Here is a 15,305-nt window from a genome sequence, read left to right as displayed (position 1 = left end):
TCACTTCGTCTTTTTTTTTAACTTAGTCTTTTTTTTTAACTTAGTCTTTTTTTTTTTACGAAGTCTTTTTTTTTTACCAAGTCTTTTTTTTTACGGTCTTTTTTTACCAGGTCATTTTTTTTCCCAAACACGACTATTTTATTACGTTTTGTAACACGTTTGTAATGATCTAAGCTAAAAATCACAAACCACCTTCCTAATATGTATTCTTCTGAACAAAATAATCGCAAATTGCTTTTGATTTCCGCATTTTGCCTCAAAAATAAAAAAAAAGAAGACATCGGTCTTTCAACAGTAGAGGGGAACAGGCTTACCAAAAAAAGATCATCTGTAAAAAAAACAAAAATATCGTTAAATTTCTTTATTTTTTTCGCACCTAAATCTTTTTTCAAAATTCAAAAATGACCAATACAACGAAAGTTACATCTTTTCTCCAAAACCCATAAATATCTGTTAACCAAAAAATGTTCAATCTTGCGATATGCTTTATCCAACTGGAACGATTATTTGCAGTGTCAAAGGTGAGCAAAAATAAATACCTTGTGTAACGGTTGGAAGAGCGAAAGAAAGGTGGGGATGTAGCTCAGGTTAAAGATTTTGTTTTATTTAAAAGAAGATATATTGCAGGCGATTAATAAATCATTGTTGCATCTTCAAGTACAAGAAAAAGAATAAGTACAAAAAAAGGAGCCTGAGAAACAGAAAAACTCCAAAAAAAAGATAAAGAAAAAAGGTGAGATATGCTGCCTACTTCCACAACTTAGCTGACCTACTGTCACAACCCAACGGTAAGGAACTTTGATGGCTTTACTTCCGTGGGGGATCAGTAGGAGACAGACAAAGAAGGGTTTCAGTCAGAGCGAGCAGAAGAGCGAGAATACCATAAGGCACCAGGAGAAGAGTCAATAGGATAATACCTATCAGGACGGCAGAGACGTTGTATATGCCAGAGCATCAGTAACAGAGAAGACCACCAAGGAGGACAGCGAGCTGAGCGACCAAGGGGCAGCGAAGAGAGAGCAAAGTCAATGGGATAAGACCCAGGAGGACAGCGAGGAAGGTCAGACCAAAGGAAGGACGGGATCAGATCACACTCAAGGAAGTGACGGCGAGAGCGACGATCATGCCCACAAGGACAGTCTTCAGGTTTACCAGGCAGCCAGCCAAGACGCCAACGGACCAAGAGAGAGCGTTCTGCACGAGTAGCAGGAACGTATAAGATGGGATCAACCACCAGAGCAGGGCGACATGCGCGTAAGAGAACCTGAGTAGTGGAGGTGACAAGAGATGTGACTTGACGCTCACGATACTGGCGAAAGAAGGTCTTGAGCCGAGTATCGGAGGACGGAGCAGGTGAAGGCAGAGCCATGAAGAGCGGATTTTTTTCGAGATGGACCTTGATACGAGATACAGGCAACGTGGTTGACAAGAGAGACAGTAGACAAGAGCTAGGAAGTGAACGAGCACGCAGACAGTATCGAGTGATAAGCACATCTATACGATGACGCATAGATGGCAATGTTGTAATGTGCTTGATAATAGTGGTGGACGAGGTACGATGACCACCAACTAAAAGACGAAGACAGCGATCTTGCAAATTTTCTATAGACTTGAGGTCGGTTGCCGTCAGCCGAGATATGGCTAGGCCATACTCAAACTTTGGGCGGGCAAAGGTAGCGTATAGACGAGAGCAGAGCAGAAGAGAAAAGCCTTGACGATTGACACCAATCTTGTTCAGGATAGCCATGACCTTAAGGACACCAGGAGACCGAAGAGAAACCAAGGAGGGAGCGGAGAGACCAGACTTGACGAAGGGCACTCCAAGATATACGAACTCATCCACCAAAGGCAGAGGAGTATCATACAACTGGAGGCGACCAGACGAAGACGGAAGTGTTGACGAGGAAGATGAGGATGATGATTGTGGGTGGTTGAGCACCGCACATTTTGTTGGGTTCCACCGATAACCCAGAGACAGCGAATGTTCTTGACAGAGCTTGAGCATCTCTTTTACTGACTTTGCCGAGCCAATGACTGCGACATCGTCAGCAAAGAGTAGAGAGTTGACTGGGACCATACCAGCATCAGCAGAACCAGAGGAGGGAACCAGATGGGTGGCAGGGGCAGCAACTTGACGAAGGAGAGCAGGAAGTGTGTTGATGTACACCGAGTACAAGTGAGGACTGAGGACAGAACCTTGCAAGACACCGGTGACAGGAGAAAAAGGAACGGACGAGTGATCAGACACCAAGACAGACACCGAGACATCATCAAAGAGATGGACCAAAAGAGACAGAAATGGACTTGACGCACCAGAACGAGAGAGGGCATCCCAGATAACACGCCGGTCGACGGTATCGTAGGCCGACTTGATGTCCAGGAATGCCACCACAGGAAACCGATGAGAACGACGGTAATACGATTGTATTAGTTCATGTAAGCACAAAGCTTGATCTAGAGCAGAACGGCGAGGACGGAAACCACCTTGAGCGAGATCAAGAGGAGGAGAGACAGAAGATAACCATGGAGATAGCGACAGCTCAAGTAGCTTGCGGAAGACGGATGTTAATGAAATTGGACGGTAGTTTGAGGGAAGTGATGAATCACCTTTCTTGAAGATAGGATATACTTGAGCGTGTCGCCAGAGAGAAGGAACGTAAGACCATTGGTAGCAGAGTGTAAAAAACCAGGAAAGAAGGAATGACAGGTCAGTACTGATCGGCTTGAGCATCTCGGCCTTGATGTGATCAGCACCAGGAGCTTTGCGCGTAGGCAGTTGACCGATAAGTAAAGCCAATGTTGCAGGCGAGAATATTGAGGTATTAGAATGTGTGGAATGGGTAGTAGACGAAGGAGTATGAGCAGCAGCACCAGGGGAGACAACCAAAGGAGACGAACCAGGAGGACCAAAGGGCAAACCAAGAGAGGACGGATCAGGAGGAGCAGGCGGACGGACAGATGGAAGCAAGTGACCATCATAGACAGAAGCCAAGTGACGAGCCATTACTTCCACTGCCGTGGCCGGACCATCAGGATGAGTGAATGAAGCGGATGTTTGATGACGACGTTTGAGTTGCTTGACCTTGGCAGTTGCCTTGGAAAAATCAGACTCAAGAGACTTGCAAAACGTTTGCCAAGAGAGACGTTTGGCATCGATGACAGCTTGACGAAAGGAAACATTTGCTTGTTGATGTTGATGCCACCAATAGACTTTGTCAATGCCAAAGGCACGACGCCATCTACGGTAGCACCGGTTGCGGTATTCAGCAGCATCTTGGAGTTGTTGCGTCCAGTACTTTTTCCAATGGGATGGACGAGGAGGACGATCACCGACAGAAGAGTCAAGAGAGCGGTAGATAATGTTGTTGAGCGACGCGTTGAGGTCGTCAATAGGCGGACGTGAAGAAGGAGGGTGTTGAACCAACCTCTTCAGTTGAGATAGCAGAGGAGCTGAGGACGAACGAAAGGTATCTTGATAGAGCTGACAAGGATCAGGTTCACCAAGGCGAGACAAGTTCCATAGTCGACGAGGATGGACTGTAGCATTAGAAGTATCAGTTGATGACTCAGAGGCACTTGACTGAGCAAATGAAAATGACAGCGTAAGCAGACGATGATCAGAACCAAGAGACAAGTCAGACGCGATGTCAAGGCGAGGAGACAGCAATGACGCGTTTGTTAAAAACATGTCAATGATGCTACTCATCTCTCGATCATCACGAAACCCGACCCAGGTAGGAATACCATGAGCCAGTGGGCCGTTCAGAACGGTAAGAGAGCGATCAGCAAGCCAGCGAGCCATAGCAGCACCACGAGGAGAGACCAATGCATCACCAGTGAGGTCACCAAGACGAGCATTGAAGTCGCCACAAATGAAGGTATTGGGTAAGGAAGGAATGGAAGAAAGTACATTAATAAAATCAGAGGTAGAAAGAGGAGGAGGAACATACAAACAATGAATGCGATACGGTCCGACCTTCAACGAAAGGGTATATCGATTCGGTGAAGGAAGTTGAGAGACAGGAAAGGGACAAGAAGGAGAGACCAGAGCAGTAACACCCATCGAACCACGGTTGGCCGAAGGTACAGGAACACCATACACATGATACTGCATCCAGTCTGTAGGAAGGAGTGAAGGGGAAAGAAGCCAAGTCTCGGTGATGAAAAGGAGAGTAGAGGAGAGACAATGAGACAAGACCTCATGGACGGTCGTGGTCCGAAGACCATTCGCGTTCCAAAGGCTTATAGAAAGGTGTTGGACCTCACTCATAATGAGTGCGATCCAGCACTAGCGGCATCAGAGACCAAAGCATCTAACATGACCGTGTCACCACGGAAAGCAGCGCCTGGATCCCGACCACGAGAAGCAGAAAGAGGAGAGGGAAGGGAGGACAGAATCTGACTCAAAGAGTCTTCATCGATCCAGCCCTTAGTAGAAAAGTACTTACCTATGGGACCCACCAGGTGAGCACGGCCAGCACCAAGACGAGAGAGAGCACGGGAGCAGCGAGTGAACTGGAGCTCAGCACATTCATTAGCCTTGTCAGCCAACGAAAGATGCTGGAGCTCAGGATCCGCCAAGTTGACAGGATCCAAAGGATCAAAACCGTCAACCAACGGAACCTTAGCAGTGGACAGAAGAGAGATCACCTCTTCTTTGTACAGAACATGGATAAGCAGACCAAGGACCTTGGGACCAGGGAAGCAGATGTCAAGGACACGGGAGAGATCAAGACCAAGCAGACGTAGGTTACGTCTGATTTCAGCACGGGTAAGTTTTCGGTTGCGATTCAAGTACAAGTACTCGAATCCACGAGGAGCAGAAGGATCAACAGGCTGAAAAGTACGACTTGCAGCAAGCTTGCGCTTTTTGGAGGCAGGTTTCGAAGCGTTACGAGCGGCAATGGCACTATAAGTGGGAACCACAGCAGTTGGAACTTGTTCATGAGCAGTAGGAAGAGCAGCAGGAAGGGACGAAACAGTAGAAACAGGTGCAGTAACAAGATTGTCAGAAGAAGAAGTCAATTGCGCCTTCAGATTCGCAATCTCTGCTTTGAGAGATGTGTTTTCAGATCGCAATGCATGGAGTTCGGCCAAGATGTCGTCGTGTGATGTAACACGGTTTTGCAGCGTTTGTACAGTATTTAATAAATACTGAATAGTGTTTTCCAAGTTATTTGAGCTTTGCATGTCGACATTCGCTTGGGCATTTGTCGACATCTGCGAATTAGTAGGGGTGAAATGTTGGGACATGGGAGATGTCGAAAATTGCAAAAAAAGTAGTTACGAACTTGAAAAAAATGTATGTTGTAGAGAAAAAATTAGCGAATTTTTTGGCGTTAAAACGGTTAATGGATGTATCGTATTGGGTGAGATATTTGAGTTCAAAGTTGATTACGCGTCCTATACCTTGTGTAACGGTCGGAAGAGCGAAAGAAAGGGGGGGATGTAGCTCAAATGGTAGAGCGCTCGCTTAGCATGCGAGAGGCACTGGGATCGACGCCCAGCTTCTCCAACACGCAGCAAACTGTTCGATGTTGAACATTTTTTGTTCAATTGTGACAGTGTGAGAATGATCGCTTTTTGGTGTAACACACGAAATACGAAAAAGGAAAACCCTATGGTTATAGGAGATGCTGTAGCACAAATGATGCAATTTTGGATCTGGAGAACAATGATGATCACAAGAACAAATTTTGATGTCCAGCGACATAGATGTCAAACAACACAAACAATAAGCCACGCCTTTTTTATATAAATAAGATGATTATTTTTAACAAGTATTCAAAATATCCAATAAATCCTATAAATTCAAGAAATCAAATCTTTTTACGCTTAAAAAGCAATCTCTTCTTATTGGGTCACAATAACCTTTTCTTTTCTTTTTATTTTTACTTATTCTTTCTGATCTGATACCTACAGTGACCCACAAAATTGTCCCAATGTTTCGTGATTTTCTCTTCTAGAGCTTGTAGAATCATAGTTATTAAGCTAATGTACACCTTGTTGTACATCATTCAATAGCCAAAGTCATGCAGAAGCAAAAGACGTGAAGCAAGTTCAGATTAAAACAGCGCTTACGGAGACAGAAGGATTAAAAAACAAGCGGTGCATTGGGACAATTTTGTGGCACTTTTGAAAAGAAACAAAATGGTTTATTTATCTGATATTAATAGTCAGTCCAATGTCCTTTGCTCTTGATACAGTAGGTCAAAAAACTGCTGCAAGGAATCCATTTTTCTTGGTTTTTGTAGCGCACATCCTGTTACAATGGCACAAACTGCCTCTGTTCCCACATAGTAAATCTTCTACATGTCTTGAAAAATCCGAAAGAGTTTAAGCCCTATTGGATAAGTATTGAATGAAGTATGAGATGCGCAATTTGAAAATTTGAAAAAATGAAAATTTGAACGGAATGAACTTATTTATTAATATTTAGTTGAACCTCCTTTTCTATTAATAATCTCTTGAGTTCTTTTCGAAATGTTATCTACATGACTTCCGAAAAGATATTTATCGAAATCAATTCATATTTTATCAACTTGTTCCCAAAGCACATTCGTGTTCTTTGCTCTACGTTCGTAATATTTGAGATTCAACTTCAATTGATGCCATACGTGCTCGATTGAATTTAAGTCCGGGCTCTGAGCTGGCCAATCGTTAATGTAGCTCTCTTGGTTACTACAGAACTAGGCTATTGTAGATTATGCCTTGTGTTTTGGGTCATTGTCATGCTAAAACTAAATGTTGGACCAGTCGAAATTGTAGTACTTCATACTATCACGAAGCGTAGTGTTCAAAATATGCTAGTAAACACCCGAGTACAACTTTCCATCGTGAATTTAGCAAGCATATCCTGGTCCTTCAGAGGTTATACAACCCCAGGGCATCATTTTACTAGCTCCATGGTTGATTGCAAAATCCAGGTCATGATGTTGAAGAAGGTCACTTGGCCTTTTCCGATAGTGATTATCACCATCAAAGCCCTATACGTTGATCTTGGTTTCATTAAAATAAACGATTTGTTGTCAGTCAACCATTGCCCAATCCTGATGCTCCTTGTTCCATTTTAGCTGATACTACGTATGCACTTTTGTCTGAAATGGCTTCTTTTTTTCTATCAGAAAATGGAACTCCATTGATTTCAGTACGTTAATTTCTGACTGGTATGAGATATCGTAGCCAAATCCAACTGGCTCCCGGTATACCTCTTTGGAAGTCTTTAGAACCCATTCCATGACTTTTCTTTTGATTAACCGCTTCGTCACTTTGGAGACTACTGTAGGTCCACCACCTGTGCTCACTGTCCTACTTGAAAACAACGTTATAAAGTATCTACTAACAGTTGATTCATGTAATCCAGCCTCCTTAGCAATATCATATTTTGATGTGGATTCGGTTAATGTCTGTTTGAGATCGTTTACTTTCTCCTTTGACAGTCATTTATGCATACGATTGACGAGAGGGTAAAAAAGAGAAATAATTTAAACAAGGGAATATAAAATTTAAAATAAAGGAATTGTAAGCACTCTTAAATACAGATAGCATTCTAATCACGTCAAAAGAGAGAAAAATTGTGATGGCAACCGGTTGGTTCATATTAAAATTCATTATTTCAAACATATGTAAACAAGTAAAAAATACCGGATGTTTAAAATACTGCCTTTAGCAGTATCAAATTCCACCAATAACCATTGCCCACATCCGAAAATTAACGAATAAATTCCCTTCCTATTGTGGCACTAACAGTCAAAGTTTGAGATAGTTTGGTGCAGTACCCATGGACAACCAGCTGTAAAACCTGAATTTTGCAATTCCTTGCAGCAGTTTTTTGACCTACTGTACATTGTTTTATACGCTTAGGCATTGTTTCTATAACCTTTTGACACTCTTCCGGCTTCATTAAGTCATACCAAACTTTAGTTACTCGTTCGTATAATTCATTCATGCCTTTTGGTGCTGTTTCATAATCATTCAGCCTTCTCTTTAACAATGACCACATATTTTCAATTGGATTCAAGTCAGGGGACTGTGCATGCCACTCCAGGATGTTGTAGGATTGCTCTTTAAGGTATTCTTTTAGTAATTTAGACGTATGTTTGGGATCATTGTCATGCTGGAAGATCACCTGATGTCTTTCTAGCCCTAGCTTATTGGTTCCATACTCAATTGTACGCTCCAATTCGTCTTCCAAAATCGGCTAATGCAAAAGATAGGTCCCGGAGATCGTTGGTCCCAATTAAGCTCCGATCTGCATGAAACTCCGAATATACATTTTTGTACCCCGTAGCATCTTTGATGCCAAATTTGGTAAGATTTCAATCAGCGCATCAGATTCTATTGGCCATTGAATTCGCCTAGTCTACCGCCTACAGAAGTGAGGGTCAGTTGTGATATTGGTCAGTAGTTTATAACCGATTAAGAGTGAAAATAAAGTGCAAAAGAAAAACTGATAATCGATGAGACTCTTGCACCTCTTTATTGAGTGAAGACAGGAGAGAGAGCTCATTAAATACAAACTACGTCTGATTTGATAAAATTAATAATTGAGGAACCGAAATTGCACAATGTAAATTACTAAAGTTGTTTATGAGTACTGATGACTATATAACAAGTAGTGTTATATAGAGGTAGTTTTAAATTATATGACCTGCAGATCTTGAGTGATCTCACACGACATTTGAGTATTTAGTAAGGAAAATACGACACGATTTTTTATCAATAAATACAGACCTTTTCGTAATGCATTCTTGTCGATTATTATGTAGCCCAATGAATGAAGGAGTGCGGCAACGATAGTAAAACTAACATTTGTTAGGTTTATACCTAAGAACCATCTCCTTCATGCATCTATTGAAGCTGCAAATGCGGTTTTCCTTGTGGAACGCACCGATGGATTTCCTTAGGTGACTGCAATCCCATCAGTAAACATGCTCTACTTTTCTCTCATACCAGTTACGCCCATGTAGTTTCATATGACGTAATAATTCGTGCTTCGCTCATTCTGTCACCATCCGAAGGAGTACGGGGCCCATAAGGAGCATTCAATTGGCCAGAAGTACAACCACCACTATGTGATAACGATACACTAAAGCTTGAGTCGGTCAAATAGGAAAATAACCAAGATACAGAGAAAATGCAAAAATACAAAGGGGTGTTTATATTGCGTCCTACAAAAAACCACGCAACATAAGTATCCAATCACATTGATGAATATCTATCCCAAGTCAGAGGTCAAGGTCAACAAAAAAAGCGCAAAAAACCACTAAAGGAAAGAAAAAAAATTAATTTTAAAAGTCTACCGACCCTCACTTCAATAGGCGGTAGACTAGGTGAATTCAATGGCCAATAGAATCTGATGAGCTGATTGAAATCTTACCAAATTTGGCATCAAAGATGCTACGAGGTACAAAAATGTATATTCGGAGTTTCATGCAGATCGGAGCTTAATTGGGACCAACGATCTCCGGGACCTATCTTTTGCCCTTGCCCCAAAATCTCTTTGTACAATGCTTTATCCATGTTACCATTAATTTTGCACATCCAATCAACCCCAGCGTAAGTAATGGCACTCCACAGCATGATATTGCTTCCACCGTGTTTAACAGTCATCTTGACATGATGGGATTTCAAGCTTTCTCCCGATCGAATCCAAGTGTCGTATTTACCTTAATAATTTTCTTAATGTCGTGTGAGATCACTCAAAAGATTCTTAAACTAATAATTTGACTGTATATCATATATAGCCCAAAGTGCTATATACGATAAACAGCCCACACAATTTATACCGTACTACCTCGGACCCTAAATCACATAATTATATTCTAAGACGTAGTTTGCATTGAATGGGCTCCCTCTCTCGTCCTTACTCAATAAAGAGGCTCAAGAGACTCATCGATTATTCGACTTATTTTTATTACTTTTATTAATCGAGAGAAATAACACGCCTATTCCACACCAAGTCCAGGTGCGTCCATCCGAGTTGAATCTGTTGATTTTTGTCTCGTCCGACCAAACAACACGTTTCCAATCATCTATTGTCCAATCCTTGTGAGCCATACACCAAGAAAGCCTCTTACGGATGTTTTTAGCACTAAGCAAAGGCTTCTTTGGCTTCTCAATCGCACCAGGACCGGCCTTGCGAAGGGTTCTGCACACGGTTTCGGCACTTACTTTTCTTCCGGTGTCTTTTTCTAGCTCCTTAGCCACCTTTGTTGCACTAGACATGCGGTTTTTGGTCACTTGGCGCACACAATAACGCTCATCAGCCGCAGATAGCACCTTGGGCCGACCAGCTTTTCGCTTTTCAAGTCCAACACAATGGGTTTTTCGGAGTCTCCCAACAGTACTCTTACTTAGGCCAGTAGCACCTTCCACTTCCCGAACCGACTTACCTTGTTTAAGTAACAAAATTGCTCGAACAACTGTATCTTGAGAGACTTGCTTCATGTTGTGATATAATGGGCGAGTAATAAACCAGTAGGAGTTTAAAACTTCAGCAATGAGTAAAGATCAACTTAGAGTCATACGATGTGCACTTGTAAGCAGTTTGGTACATCTGTACAACTTGTGGGTCGATATTTCATCGCTTTTCGTTTTTTTTCAAAAGTGCCACAAAATTGTCCCAATGCACCGCTTGTTTTTTAATCCTTCTGTCTCCGTAAGCGCTGTTTTAATCTGAACTTGCTTCACGTCTTTTGCTTCTGCATGACTTTGGCTATTGAATGATGTACAACAAGGTGTACATTAGCTTAATAACTATGATTCTACAAGCTCTAGAAGAGAAAATCACGAAACATTGGGACAATTTTGTGGGTCACTGTAGGTATCAGATCAGAAAGAATAAGTAAAAATAAAAAGAAAAGAAAAGGTTATTGTGACCCAATAAGAAGAGATTGCTTTTTAAGCGTAAAAAGATTTGATTTCTTGAATTTATAGGATTTATTGGATATTTTGAATACTTGTTAAAAATAATCATCTTATTTATATAAAAAAGGCGTGGCTTATTGTTTGTGTTGTTTGACATCTATGTCGCTGGACATCAAAATTTGTTCTTGTGATCATCATTGTTCTCCAGATCCAAAATTGCATCATTTGTGCTACAGCATCTCCTATAACCATAGGGTTTTCCTTTTTCGTATTTCGTGTGTTACACCAAAAAGCGATCATTCTCATGTCGTGTTTGATCACGAATAGTCCTTTTATAGTAATTAACAAAGGTACAGATAAATTATTAAGTAGTTAAAGATTGTCTCTTTTATTTAATAAAGATAATGTATATTTATACTATTTTACATTTGCTGCGGAGGTGACGTTTGTTATGTATTGATATAATGTTGATATTGAAAGCACTGCGGATATACTGCGTCTATACTACGTCTATACTGCGGTTGACATTTACAAGTAGAAGTATTAAAAAGGAATCTTTATAACATAACCCAAAAGGAGAATAAAATATATGACAACACCCCCTTTCCAAAGTGTTGATAGACCCGATCAACAGAAACCAAAGAGAGAAACCAAAAAAAAAATTATTGCGTAGAAGTTGTACCCGATTCTGTCGCATTCCGAACCATTCGAGGGATATACCAAGGTTTGTTAATGGGAGAACCATCATATTTGACAGGATGAAGTCGATCAGTGTGTACCCAAGACGCATATGTTTTGCCAGCAATTTCTTGGATCTGGTATGTATTGAAGTCTAAATTTCTGTTTAATACCTTGTAGGGACCCATCCATTGGAATTCTAAGCCTTTCTTGTTTTCATGTCGCATTAATACATAGTCACCAATATCGAAAGTTTGCACAGTTGAACCTTTGAGTAGAGAATCCCACCTAGCTTTATCAATCTGAGCTTGTTTGCGAAGCCTTTCTTCTGCTAGAAATCGTTTTTCTCTGAGAGCACGCATGCGAGATAATATGTCTTGTGATATCAGTTCTGGGTCTTGTTCTATAAATTCGCTCATAAATGGACGATGGAAGTCACCAGGAATATGAGGATCAACACCATAAGTCAAGAAAAAGGGACTAAATCCAGTTGTGGTATGTTTTCTGATTCTACAGGCAAATAATGCGGTGTCAACATATTCATCCCAACTATGGACCTCGCCTTTGACGTATTTGATCAACATTTTTTTGAATGTTTGGTTTAATCTTTCACATTTTCCATTTGTCCTAGGGTGAAAAGCACTAGTGAAATTATGTTTGCTCTTTATCTTCTTTATATACTGTTTGACAATTTTTGACATGAAATTGGCACTTCTATCTGTTATAATTTCATCAGGACACCCAAACCGAAGCACTATCTCTTCATAGATAAAATTCACAATTTCTTCACCTGTAGCATCCTTTAAAGCCCTTGCAATTGGCCAATTAGTAGTGTAGTCCACAGCCATTAATAACCAACGATTGCCATTGTTTGTTGTTGGAAGCTCACCAATGAAATCTAAATGCCAACGAGAGAATGCACAAGGTACTTCCATTAGTTTCATAGGAGCATGATGTGTCAACTTGTCAGGCGAAGCAGCCAATTGGCATTGTGGACATCTTGAAATCCAAGTGTTAACATCTTCTTTCATTCTTGGCCACCAAACTCTTGACTTCATGAGATTATAGATAGTGGTCTTACCAGAATGTCCATAACCCTTGTGGAAGTTATCAACCATATCAGCTCTTTTGGCGAAAGGTATAAATTTCAGTTCTTCATATTTTTCAATTTTTGGAATCTTTTCTTTTCTGTATACAACTCCATCTTTAACAATAAAATGATTTTGCATTTTTGTTAGTTCGTTCTTGATCTTTGCTGGCCATTTATCTTGTGAGGATAAGTAATGTAGTGGCCAATCTTGTATAGGATCTCGATCCAGCAAAGGTAACGATTTTAATGCAGCAGTAATATGATATAGATAACGAGGTTGTATCGATTTTTCTGCAGGATTAGACTCCGGACCATCACGCCTTGATAATAAATCTGGCACTTGATTCTCCACACCAGGCTTATACAAGATCTCTGGATCATAAAGTTCTATCTCACTTAACCATCTAACTAGTCTTGGAGTGGGCTTGCTCTGTGAACGTAGATACTTTAAAGGAAGGTGATCTGTAAAGACTTGATACGTATTACCTTCAATAAAACAACGCCAAGTACGCAATGCATATAGTACACTAAGCAGTTCTCTTTCTTGTGCAGGATAATTTCTTTCAGCTTGTGACAGCTTTTTTGATTCAAATGCCAGAGGTTTCCATACATCCTTCGATTCTTCTTGTAACAATACAGCTCCAATAGCGAAGTCACTTGCATCACATTCAATTCTGAACGGTTTGGTCATGTCAGGATTCATCAGTACAGGCGCATTCATCATTTTCTTCTTTATCAACTCAAAGCTCTTCTGACATTCATCAGACCATTCAACCGGACGACGTTTTAGACCAGATCCTTTTGTTAGATCAGTTAAAGGGGTAGCAATACCTGCAAATCCAGGAATAAACCTTCGATAATGCTGAGCCAGACCAATAAATTGCCTTACTTGCTGAACATTAGTAGGCACAGGCCAAGATTGGATTGCTTCCACTTTTTGAGGAGCAGGCTTAATTCCTTGTGCACTAATATTGAATCCCAAAAACGTTAGTTCTTTACGATTAAAAAGACATTTTTTCTTATTGATGATCAGCTTTGCTTCATTCAATTTTTCCAACACCATACGAACATGCTTCTTATGTTGTTGTTCATCACCGTTGGTAAATATTAGGATATCATCCAAGTACACCATCACAAATTTATCGATATATTCAGCCAAAACAGTATTCATCATCTTCTGAAAAGCAGGACCACTATTTGATAAACCAAAGGGAACCACTTTCCAACAGAATTGTCCATATCTAGTACTTATCGCCGTTTTTGCCGAGTCCGCTTCAGATAATCGTTGTTGATGGAAACCATTAGTTAGATCCAATGAAGTAAAATGCTTAGCATTGTGGAGTCTTTCTAAGCATTCATCTATTCTAGGCAATTGTATCTTTTGCTTTAATGTCACCTTATTCAACATTCTATAATCACAACACATGCGAAGATCACCATTTGGCTTTCGGACAAATAAAACAGGGTTTGACCATTCGGAGGCACAAGGTTCAATCAATCCTTTGGCCAAGAGATCATCAAGTTGCTTGCGTAATTCATTTAATTCCAAAGGCGACATTTTGTAAGGTGGTCTGGATACAGGAATAGCATCAGGTTTTGTGACAATGATTTCTTGAGTATCTCGCATAGGTGGAAGTCCAGAAATATGACCTTTAAAGACTTCAGGGAATTCTTTGTTAAATTCTGCAGCCCAAGTGATATCAGTTTCATTTATATTGTTTAGATAATTTACTTTAACTCCATCAAATGAAGCATGTACTAAGTAACATTCAGATATCTGGTTTTTCTTGGCTAATCGATTCAATTGTTTTGCTGAGATTAATACATTGATATCTTCTTGTTTGTTCTTGTCATTATCATTTTTCTTGCAAGGATCCATCGTCATAGTTGAACCATCAGTCAAAGTAATAGTCCATGTACTATCGAACCAGTCTGGTTTAGGTTTAACTTGTTTTAACCATGAGGTACCCAGTATGACATCAAATTTGGATTCAAAGACAAAGGCCTTGAAAGTGTTAATAAAGATCTTACCCTCCCCTTTTACTTCCATGGTACATGTAGCTTCACCAGATATAATCGATTGTTCACCATTGGCTGTTTCTACTGCTTGGTTATTCACTGGACGATAAGAATCTGCAACTGCTAAAACTTTAGGATGAATGTAGTTTGCACTAGCACCACTATCGATCAATGCTTCAAAAGTTTGGCCATTGATATGAATGGTATAGGTAGGCAATTGTGAAGAAGTCGAATTTGCATTCATTAGAAAGCCACGGTCCAAATTAAAGTCAAAAGAGTAAGGGGAAAGTTCAAGTAGAGAATCTTTATTAACACTACCAATGGAAGTAAAATTACTACGTGCTTTGTTTGCATTGTCAATATTACTCGGTTCAAATTCGATAAGATCAGCATGGTACACTTTGTTATTGTTATATTGACGATAATCACGTTGACGGTTGAATTGCTGTCTACTATTTCCTCGGTTTTGTCACATTCTATTTTGTTCAAATTCCTTTATTTCACGAAGTCTAGTTCTGCATTCAGCTATAACATGGCCAGACTTCTTACACCAATGGCAAATGATGTTGCGGTTAGTCCTTATATGAACACGTTCACGTGGTTGATGGTTATTGTTTGCAATATTCATAGCGTAGAGTTGTTGCACTAG

The 15,305-nt window shown here is 40.5% G+C and overlaps 5 protein-coding genes and 1 non-coding gene across 6 annotated transcripts; 2 read left to right on the top strand and 4 right to left on the bottom strand.

Annotated features, from left to right (window-relative positions):
• Nucleotides 1-850: 850 nt before the first annotated feature.
• Nucleotides 851-3,802, bottom strand: RO3G_16366 (uncharacterized protein; the record flags this gene model as incomplete). Its single annotated transcript, XM_067670950.1, has 1 exon — nucleotides 851-3,802. One exon carries the CDS (start codon nucleotides 3,800-3,802, stop codon nucleotides 851-853), a length of 2,952 nt encoding a protein of 983 aa, XP_067527051.1.
• Nucleotides 3,803-4,266: 464 nt separating this feature from the next.
• RO3G_16365 (uncharacterized protein) lies at nucleotides 4,267-5,253 on the bottom strand (the record flags this gene model as incomplete). Its single annotated transcript, XM_067670949.1, has 1 exon — nucleotides 4,267-5,253. The coding sequence occupies one exon, from the start codon at nucleotides 5,251-5,253 to the stop codon at nucleotides 4,267-4,269; it is 987 nt and encodes a 328-aa protein (XP_067527050.1).
• Nucleotides 5,254-5,442: 189 nt separating this feature from the next.
• RO3G_19212 lies at nucleotides 5,443-5,515 on the top strand. Its single transcript has one exon. It is a non-coding gene; the product is annotated as a tRNA-Ala (tRNA).
• Nucleotides 5,516-6,150: 635 nt separating this feature from the next.
• RO3G_16364 (uncharacterized protein) lies at nucleotides 6,151-6,471 on the top strand (the record flags this gene model as incomplete). The annotated part of the gene is made up of 3 exons (XM_067670948.1): nucleotides 6,151-6,175; nucleotides 6,255-6,299; nucleotides 6,440-6,471. The coding sequence occupies 3 exons, from the start codon at nucleotides 6,151-6,153 to the stop codon at nucleotides 6,469-6,471; spliced, it is 102 nt and encodes a 33-aa protein (XP_067527049.1).
• Nucleotides 6,472-9,430: 2,959 nt separating this feature from the next.
• On the bottom strand, nucleotides 9,431-10,449 carry RO3G_16363 (uncharacterized protein; the record flags this gene model as incomplete). Its single annotated transcript, XM_067670947.1, has 2 exons — nucleotides 9,431-9,498; nucleotides 9,921-10,449. 2 exons carry the CDS (start codon nucleotides 10,447-10,449, stop codon nucleotides 9,431-9,433), a joined length of 597 nt encoding a protein of 198 aa, XP_067527048.1.
• Nucleotides 10,450-11,531: 1,082 nt separating this feature from the next.
• On the bottom strand, nucleotides 11,532-15,284 carry RO3G_16362 (uncharacterized protein; the record flags this gene model as incomplete). Its single annotated transcript, XM_067670946.1, has 2 exons — nucleotides 11,532-15,055; nucleotides 15,206-15,284. The coding sequence occupies 2 exons, from the start codon at nucleotides 15,282-15,284 to the stop codon at nucleotides 11,532-11,534; spliced, it is 3,603 nt and encodes a 1,200-aa protein (XP_067527047.1).
• Between the last annotated feature and the right edge of the window lie 21 nt (nucleotides 15,285-15,305).

The sequence above is a fragment of the Rhizopus delemar genome, genomic scaffold (genome assembly GCF_000149305.1).
Source record: "Rhizopus delemar RA 99-880 supercont3.20 genomic scaffold, whole genome shotgun sequence".
Lineage (NCBI taxonomy): Eukaryota > Fungi > Mucoromycota > Mucoromycetes > Mucorales > Rhizopodaceae > Rhizopus > Rhizopus delemar.
This window is presented reverse-complemented; position numbering and strand designations above follow the sequence as displayed.